The sequence below is a fragment of the Poecilia reticulata genome, linkage group LG11 (genome assembly GCF_000633615.1).
Source record: "Poecilia reticulata strain Guanapo linkage group LG11, Guppy_female_1.0+MT, whole genome shotgun sequence".
NCBI lineage: Eukaryota > Metazoa > Chordata > Actinopteri > Cyprinodontiformes > Poeciliidae > Poecilia > Poecilia reticulata.
The window spans coordinates 9,234,236-9,244,312 of record NC_024341.1 but is presented as its reverse complement, the minus strand read 5'-3'; the positions used below and the strand labels follow the sequence as shown (position 1 = coordinate 9,244,312).

Here is a 10,077-nt window from a genome sequence, read left to right as displayed (position 1 = left end):
TATATATTTCGATCTATGTCATTTGTATTTCAGCGGCATGATGCTCCCATCCCCGTTTTTCTGTGAGGATTATGTATTCAGGGTTGTTCAGTTCAGTTTTACTGAAATGGTTCCACTTCAGGCCATTTCAAGACTCTCAAAACAGAAATGAGTTCAGTTGCATATGTTTTGTTAATTTGTGTATACGTTTCAAATGCAGTCAATTTAAGTTCATTATGCCATTACAGTTGAAAAAGTTGGCCATTTGAAAAAGTCTCAGTTCAAATAGTTCGGGGTGACAGTGGAAAGCAACAGCGTCTGTTTAACACAACAAAACCTCCAGTAAGCAAAAAAAAAACAGACAAACCCAAAAACGTTTAATTCTGCTCTCGCGATCAGAGGATCTCCAGCAACATGTTTGTTTTGTCCGTTGTGACAAACTATACACAGAACCTTTTTTTTTTGTTGCTTCCATTAAAAATTGCCTTTCAACTCGTCTCCATTGCACAAAAGTCATATTTTTGGACGGTACCTCTTTGTTTTGACATCCCCACAGCATGAGAACAGTCCTGCCAACAGATTACACACAGGGCAAAAGGCCCAACTTACTTTTTGCCTCTTATTTTTCCTCTGATTAATATTCTTTTTCTCAGTCTTTCAGGTTAGGTTGGCCATTATTCCACTTTCCATTTTGAATTATGTTTCTTTTTTTTTTGGTTGCTTTATTGCTTATCCTTGCATGAACCTTCTTCATAACATTTTCCCTGACCTGTCTGGTGGTGTGTTCCTTGGTCCTAATGACCAAGGAACACCAATGAATGGTTATTCATTATTGTCACCTAATAACTCCCCCTAAGGCCTTCATATAGTAGGCATATTTATATTAAAACCAGATTACACACAGGTGGGACTCTAGTTACTACCTAGATAACTTTTTAAGCCAATCGATCATGTTGGTTTCAACATTTGCGATATCAAAGTAAGTTCTTCTTTACTAAAAATAGCATGCCGCACTTTTAAGATTTGAATTTTTCTAAAGAATTTCAAAAATCATATTCTGCTTTCCCACCATTTTTGCACTATGTTGTGTTGGGGTATGATCTAATATCCCAAAAGTTCAAGAGACAAGGCGAGAGGTTGTCTTTATTTTTAATCACATTAACTGCAGAGATGTTTGCGTGACGTATCAGGTATTAGTGTCCAAATAAAGAAAATCAAAGGTGATGTTACAAAAAAAAAAAAAAAAAAAAAAAAAAAAGCTTGTGGAATTTGACATCATGTAGCTATACTTTTCTGGCTGACGTCAGTAGAGGTAGAACATGCGTGTGCGTGCGTGCGTGTGTGTATGTGTGTGTGTGTGAGCGGGTGGGTGCGCGCGCGCGCGCGCGTGTGTGCGAGGGAGAGGGGGTGAGAAAGATGGAGGATGGAGTAGAAGGAGGAGGAGGAGGAGGGGATGGGGAGTTCCGACGTGAACGCGCCTGACGGATCCCCGGCGGAGAGGGCAGCGAGAGCGCGCATCTCCGTCCTCCGCTCGTGAAGACACTGCAGGGGAGCCAGATGCCCGACTGCGAGACGCTGCCTGTGGATCCTCATCCCGAATGCCAGAGCAGGCGACACATCTCATCCCACCGCACAGAGGAGGAGGAGGAGGAGGAAGAGGAAGAAATGGAGGAGTGAGATATAATGCTTTTTTGTGTGTGTGTGTGATTCGCGTCCAACTCGCTCCCTCTCTGTTGTTTCGGCGTCTGCTTTAAATGAAGAGCCTCTTTGGACTTGGAGTACCGGGCATCGTTAGAAAAAAGAGAAAAAACCTCCCCGTTATTCCACTGCTGCTGCTTCTGCTGCTGCGGTGCTGCTTATTGTGAATTTGGAATATGTCGTGCGGCTCCCTGCACCAAACCATGGAGATTATATCACGTGGATTTACGCTTTTTTTAAACAAAACTGGACATCTACAGTAACATCGTTTTTTTAGTTGATTTTTTTTAGTTGATTTTTTTTTTTTTTTTTTTTTTTTAGGGGAGGGAGGGATTGCGTTCCCCTCTTTTTTTTTGGTTTGTTTTCTGTTCTGTTCTTTCATTTGATCTGTGCCTACTTTTCTTTTTTATGATTTAATGAATTTAGATTTTTTTCCTTTAACCTTTTGTTTAGATTGTTTATTTCCATTTATACTTTCTTCCTTTCCCCTTCCCTTCTTCTCTTTGGACTCGATGAAGTGGGATGCCTCACGGAGAACATTAGTGGGGCGCAGCAGCAAAACGTGAATGAATAATAGTCCCCTTCTCCGTCTGAGACGTGCCATGGATGGGAAACTTAACTTGTGTCCACGGAACCGATCGGGGAATAGCCTCCTCCTCAAATAACTGCTGCTGACAGCGACCAGGTAACGTGAGCCTATCGGCAAAAAGAGAGAGATAAAAAAAAAAACCCTCAACTTTGTCTAGCTGGTGTGTGTTTATTTGGACGTGCCTATTTTTTGATGTCGCATCCAGCCCGTAGCTTCAGCCTGTTTGGATGGGATTTTCACAAGGAATGAATCGAAGCGTCTGTTATTTTTTTGTTGTTGTATTTTTTTAGTGTGAGATGTGGAAGATGGATCACAGGTGGGACAGCTGACAGCTCAGATATTCTCAATCCCTGAAGGAGAGAGCAGAGCAGGGGGTTGAGCTTTAGGATTCTCGCCTCTAAAACCCGACCTGGAACTTTGCGCAGTGGCCACACAGACGCACGCAGACACGCGCACACACGCACACACACACACACGCACACACACACACAGTTTCCACTTTCCATTCTAGTGTTTCTAGACGCATTGGCATGCTCACTTTTTCCCCTCATCCGCTTGAAAGACAGAAGAAGGTTTTTTTTCTTTTTTAGTTTTCTATATTAATCATATATTTTTACTTTTAGTTGGTGAGAACTAATTGTTGGCAGCAGGATACATCGTTCGAGGTCTGATTACAACGATTTCTTTTTTTTTTTCGTGCGCAACTGTGCGCCCGTATGAGTGAGCGGGCGGCTTCCGCCGTTGAATGTTAAAGAGGATGCACGCAAGAGCATGCATGGGGAGAAAAGAGGAGAGATGGAGGAGGGGGGGTCGGTGAGTTCACTGGGCAGCGGATCGTGCAACAGAAAGCCCTTTGAAAGCTGCAACATCGCGGCGGGTTCGTCTGCGCCTGCCGCAGTGCCGCGTCGCGCAGCGCCAAAGCCCCGCTCTTGCCTGTGTGCACGTCGGGCAAAGCTCTCCTCTCCAGAACCGCTCGCCTTCAGGAAAGCGAGCAGGTGGCTCCCGCGTGACGCTGAGCGAGAATGACAACCTGGGACGCGACGGAAAAGGGAGTGCAAAGCAGCCTCCGAGCGTCCGCTCCCTCTGTCTGTTCCTCTCCATGCCATCTGTTGAGCGTGCGGAGCGTGCGCTCCCTTCTTCACGCACCTTTTGATTCAAACTCCCATCCCCTACCGCCGCCGAATCTCAGCTACATGTTCATTTTAAAAAAGAAAAAAAAGAGGGGTTGGGAGGGGGGGAATGAGTTGCTCAGACTGTAGCGAGGAGCTGGATTGTGTCGTTCCTTTAAAATGCCATCTGTGATCATGTTAAACTTTCTGCCTGAGCTGGTTGTGCGGGAGGCTGCGCAGGACGCACTGATTGGTATGCAGCGACTCGTTCAGTTCAGATGAACAGGTCATCAGAGTGCAGGTTGTTTGTTTGTTTTGCATAAGTACCCACGTATTGTGAACTATTTTGTGACATTACAATCACGTGACGAAGTAACACATGGCTGTGAAGTGAAACGAAAAACGATGCACGATTTTTTTTTTAACATTCAACAGCTAAAAATATGTGGCGAGTATAAAAGCATGCTGCTGGTGGCGCCTCCAGGAGGTTTGGCAAGAGGCAGTTCTAATGTTAGTGGAGGGCAAAAGCCGTTTTTTGGAGGTTCACTTAGGTTTTGATACAAAGCTACGAATGGTTAATGCTGCGTCATCACATAGTACTTCTCATGGCTTTCTGTCAGTAACAGTAACCCTGAGCAAAATGTCGTTTTTGGCTCCAACACCACAGAGCAGCCTTTACAGTGAGCTACTGAAAGGTATTGTTTCTGCTCTACCATCATAATGGTCCTCTGATATTGTTCGTCAAATGAACTGATCAAGAGCCCATATGAACCAAGTTTTACTTATTTTCTACAACAATTCACTTCCAAAAAAAAAAGTCTTTACCCACAAAATATCATAAGAAGCTTCACTAAACATAAAGAACAGATCTTCAGTTGGCTGTAAAAACCTTTGCATAACAAAACGCGGGAAGTAAGGCGTAATATGAATAATAAAAACATTCCCAAGTATTTCTTCTGTCCAGAACTGTACGTTGAGTTTTTTTTGCAAAGTAAGGAAAATGTCCCTTTTGTGCAAGCGCCCCACCCCCCCCCACCCCCTCCCCCACACACACACCTTTGAGGTTGAACAGATTCTGAGCTCACTAAGTCTCCAGCATTCTCTGAACATGATTAACAAGCAAAACTTCCAAGACTCCTTCAAACACCGAAAAGACAAGAGATTAACAACCCCTGACGACGCAGGGATTTCCAGATTCAGCTTTGTTTAAAGTTGATGGAACCTGCAGGATCACATTTTGCACCCTTCTGATTCTATAAAGGCAGCGACACACGCAGGATCCCGGGCTTTGACTGCAGGGAAACCGGTTTCAAGTTCAGCACCACGGACAAAGCACAAAGCATGGAAAACACTTCTACAACGCTGCTCTTTATTATTAGAGAGTTTGAGCTTGAGTTATATTATAGGTGGGTGACGGTGGGGGTTTATTATTCTTTACTCCAGAGAAAGTTAAAAATCCACACTGTACCGATAGACAAAGCACAGGTTTTTTTTTTTTTTTTTTTCATATGCAGCTGATGCAGCACATCTTTCAGGTCCTGTGGGTTGTGAGATTGGGTATCCATGGACCTGTTGGTCCCCCACATCTAGTCAAAACTGTGATCAGATTAAGGTCAGGGGAAAACCGGAAGCCAACAAGTGAACTCCTCAAACTTGTTGTGCACCTCAAACCGTTCCTGGATCAATTCCTGCTTTTTTTGAAGTGTTTTTATTATACCGCTCAGTGCTAAAGTGGCACCAACATAAGCTGCCTTTCCTTTAACCACAAAACTGTGCAAATTGAAATGACGAAAATAAATTTGCTTAATGGAACCAAATAATGGTAACACTTTATTTGAAGGGGTGTCGTAAACATGAGCACTTATGAATGTTTGTGACTGGTGTCATGAAGTGTCATTCGGGAAATAATGACACTTTTAATGCAAAGTTGCTTTAAAAGTCCATTAAAAGTGCCAACTTTGCATTAACGGTGTCATTATTTACCATATAATGCAAAGTTGACTCTTTTAATTCCAACGTTGAAGTCACGTGATCAACAGCCGGTTGTTGCTATTGGCAAAATCCCACGAAGAAGACAGCAGGAAGTAGTTTTCCTTGTAGTTTGTTTTCGTTCTTTTAGGACAATGTGCAGCGGACTCCACCAGAGCTCTCACACGGCACGGCACAGTTCATAAAAAGTCGTGTTGTCATTTGAACGTGTTTAATCTGCAGCTATTCCATAAACTCGCCAACTACAATTCCAACCAAAACGCTGCATACGCAGCCGCAACCCAAGTACAGAGGGCTTGTCGCTCCAACGGCAACATTTCCTCTGATGGCTCCTAGATAATGAGCGTCATGGCTAAATTATGAATATAATATCATGTAACTACTTCTTCTGCTACCATGATTTTTAGTGACCTATTGCTTGCACTAGGTTTTCAGACCTTTTGTGATGGAAACGCAGCTAAAGAACATTGTTCACAATAATTACCTTCACTATTCTTTTCTTTTTCTATCACCAAAATATCCAACACTCTAAAATGTGCAATGCTGCAAAAAATACATATACTACACACGTCAGTGGTTTTAAACATATCCTTAGTAAAATGGATAGAAGTTTGCCAAACGTTTAGCAGAAAGGAGTGGATTCTGACGCACCTATTGAGCGACAAACATTTTAGTCTAACAATTATAACTTCTCACAAGCAATTTTATACCGTGTTCCCACATAATTAGTTCTTAGACTGAGTGAAAAAAAAACAACAAACAAACATGAAACTTGAACAGAAAAAGCCTCTTTGAGTGTAAATCCCCATTTAAGTAGTAGGAATTATTGGACGGTTCTTTAGCATGAATTACGCCATGTGCCATCTTGGCAGGTGCAAAGCCTTTCATGAGAGCAGCGTTTCCCTCTGCTGAATTTGTGTATTCTATGCCAAACTGGTTGCAGACGTTGCCCACAGTGATCTCCAGAGAGTTCTTCAGATTTTTTCTTTTTTTTTTTTTTTGGAAGAGCAGTTTTATGCATTCTAATTTTCTTCTCCAACTTTCCACCAAGGTCCAAAATGAAAACGGAGCACTTCACATTCGCAATTCTAGCTGGCGTCTTGATGGCCTGCAACGTAAGCCACTTTAACTTGTAGTAAGGAACAGCCTGTGCAGACTCAAGGTTGCAAACGGCCATAAGCAGAAATTAATTAAACCATGAAAACATGATGATTTAGTTTTTTTTCTGTGTATTTGTAAAACTCTTGAAAAAGCATTGCCTCTAAACCCAAGTCCTCCAAAATGAAATGGTTTCAATTTTTAAACTCAGTGGAATTTAGGCAAAAGAAGTTATGAAGTAAGTTGAGCATGTAGAGGACAGGAAGGACTAAATAAAGACAGATGATTCCCTGTGGCGACTCCTGAAGGGAAAAAAAATAACAAAAATCTGTAGCACTTGTTGCACCTAAGTTGCTGCTTGTTCCTTAATTATTAGTATTATTCGTTTCATTTTAAATGTAAAGAAAGAGAATTTTAAGTGTCGTGCATTACTGTAAAAACATATCACGGAAGCTTGGCAAAAGAAATGAACTGAACTGAAGACTAAAACACAGCAGGAGGGTCAAAGAGGGCTGCGGAATGGCTGTGTTATCACTGCGCCATCATCTCAGCAGCTGCTGGGAGAGCAACACATATGACAGTGTGGCACATATCAGCTGAAGATATATTAAAATGAGCCAGCTCTGTGGCAGTTTTATAAAGCCCGCAAATGTGATACTAATAACATCTTCAATATCCACCCACATGTCACAGACCAATGCTGGCACTGAATTTGTTTTTTGGTGTTTTTGTTTTTTCATCCCTCCTCCTCCATTGCGTCTCCCACTGACTTTTACCCCATAACCTCTTCCTCACCTGCATCTCTTCTTCTTTTTTTTTTTTTTCCCTTCCACATCTCATTTTGGCTCGAGGGAGGAATCCCAGTACATGGCGGTGGGGAGTCAAGCTGTGTGTGTGCACACACGTGGGCTGTTTAACTAGTGCATATGTACTAAGAGCCAGGCGACAGCTTGGTCCTGCCTGGATCACTGCACGCTCGCTGTGCCATTGTTCCTCTGACACCCCTCTCTTACATGTGCAAAAACACATTTCCTCCCTACCACCGTTCCCTCCCTAACAAGCTCATCTTGCCCTCCATTTTCTCCTCCTTGTTTTTAAGCCCCACACGCCAATTGTGTCTGTTGTCCACTCCTCGGTACATTTTAAAAGGATGCTTTCTTTTCTGATGTCGGGATTGACTGGGATAAAGTCCTCGTGCTCGCTCAAACTTTCCCGACATTTGGTTGCTTTGCGACCACAAACTTCCACGTATATTATTGGTGTTTTATGTGAGAGGTTACCCAATAAAAAGTGCAGAATAATGGTCAAGTGGAAGAAAGAATGTTTACAAATTGCTTAACAATTGAAAATTTGGTAGCTGGTGAGAGTTGACGGGGGAAAAAAAAAAAAAGAGTATCAGAACAACCTCAGCTGCAATTGAACAGTTTTTATTAAAGCAGTTGCTCAGGCAAAGTTAAAATGCAAATGCAGATGTTGTTTGAAATTAAAATTTATTTTCCAAAGTAACAATTTTTCAGATTTTTTTTTTAATAGACGTTTAAAAAACCATTTCATATGATTTCCTTTATTTTATTTGCTAAAGAGGGCGATTGTGCTTTGATGAATTTTTTTGAAGAACACAAATGAAAATGCACCCAATTAAAGCTGAAGCTGATTTCCATTGTGCCAGCTGGTACAATTTGAATGATTGAAAATAATAAACAAAAAAAAAAACAAATAAATAAGTAAATAAATAAAAAAGGGAAGTAAATATCAAGATAAAATATACCAATGAAGAAGAAATAGAGTAAAAGCAACATTCCGGGGCGCTTGTCAAATTTCATTTACACAAAATTGCAGTCTTATACGGAAACCGAGGACCCGATACGAACATAAAGTTACGTATTAACACAAGAGTGTGTGTGTCTGCGAATGAGATATTCGTACACGTGTTCGCGTGTACGTGCGGCACATGCAACAAATTCACACACATCGGAGCATCTCCGATATTACAATTTTATTCAGAAATAGTTTTACTAACTATTTTTGCTACCACTTCACAACTATGCACCGCATTTTGTTGGTTTATCACATAAAATACCAGGAAAACACACCGGTGTGTGTGTGAGTGGCCATCATATGAAGAGGTGTGGAAATATTCCAGTGGCGTCTATACTTTTAATTTTCTTTTAATTCCACAGATGTACTGGCTTTGATATACAGCCGTAGCTAGGATTTGTGTATTATTATTATTATTATTATTATTATTATTATTATTATTATTATTAACTGGGGCCGGGGTATCACCTTCTATTATTGTGGTTGACTGTGTTGGTTCAAGTAACACGCCCTGACAGATAGGCTTCAGAGTTCTCCTCACCACATCCAGATGATCTGCTGTCAGCTTTCTGCAAATCAGCGATCACAGACCCAGGTCACTAGATAGAAACAGAGCGAGGGGAAGTCGGGGAAAAATTTAGGTCACGCAGGGTTGAAGGAGAGGTCAGAGATGAATTGAATAAGAGAATTCTTATCTCTCTTTTTGGTTTCATATGTTGTCCCCCCCCCTCACCTCCCTATTCATATGCTGTGCCATGCTCCATTTGGAGCCACAGATGCCTCTATCACTAGGGCGGTATTCATTTGGCATGGCCCCGGGTGACTGTGTCAATATTTGCAATGAGTGTCATTTTGGTTCGGGGCGGCTCTATAAGCATGACTGGGCACGGTTCGACACTGGCCATGAAGAAAAGTTAACAGGAAACAAGAAAAACACTTATCAAAAGCCCCGTAGACCTGCTTTGTGCAATAATTAAGTCTTTTTGGCAAGAAAAACAAAAGGACAGGGGCTTTTTGGGAGTACATAGGTCGAGGCTGCCAGTGGGGCGGCGGGTGCGGTGAGTGGAAGTACACAAAACAAATTAATTGTCTGGAATTGCTGAGATAATTCAAATCTCTGATTAATATCGATCGCGCGCAGGATAAAAAAACTGCCACAATACAAGCGTGGAGAACAGTTAATTCATTGAGTTTTTTTTTTTCCTTCCCTCTGTTAATAAGTCCCTTTGTGCAAAGATGAACGAGAAGACTTAGCTGGGCAATGATTGTGCAATTTGAGATTGTTACTTCATGTGCTGCAAGCTGTGCAGCATTGCGAACGGGGGGGAGCTCCTAGCCGGTGACTGACTGCGTCCCGGCAGTCATATTTGCTTTTTTTTTTTTTAATGTAATGTTTTTCATAATGTGTGGCCCTGCGGGGTTGAAAAAGAGCAGGAGCTGGCAGATTGTATTGATTCAGAGCATCTAAAGCCGTTGTTTTATGGGGCCATACAGACGGGGCCTGAGAGGATTCTTGAAGTTAACGTGTTTTCATGATTGCTTTTTCTCGGCAACCGATAGGACAAGCGTTTCCTCTTCATTCAAAGCCCACCTTTATGACTTTCCTAAAGCTCTCGTTCATTTCCCACTTTTGCCTTTTTCAATACCAATACGTTACACCTTGTTCTTCTCTTCTTTTTGATTATTCCTGTTATCTACTCTGAAACATCCACAGTCTCTCTCTCTCTCTCTCTTTTTGTGCATGAACACACACAGCATACCCATTTCACTTGAGAGAAAGCCAAGCAGCAAGCTCCA

General features: G+C 42.0%; 1 protein-coding gene across 16 annotated transcripts in view; it reads left to right on the top strand.

The window, feature by feature from the left end:
- Positions 1-1,432: 1,432 nt before the first annotated feature.
- The window catches only part of adgrb2 (adhesion G protein-coupled receptor B2), a 280,838-nt gene continuing 272,193 nt past the window's right edge, over positions 1,433-10,077 (top strand). For 4 of the 16 annotated variants that reach the window (XM_017307463.1, XM_017307470.1, XM_017307469.1 and 1 more), the window contains exon 1: positions 1,437-1,652. In XM_017307463.1, coding sequence (XP_017162952.1) covers positions 1,578-1,652 — 75 coding nt within the window. In that variant the 5' untranslated portion in view covers positions 1,437-1,577. Of the gene's footprint in view, positions 1,653-2,195; positions 2,363-10,077 lie in introns of all 16 variants that reach the window. The other 12 variants (XM_017307465.1, XM_017307467.1, XM_008421607.2 and 9 more) reach the window with 7 other exon arrangements.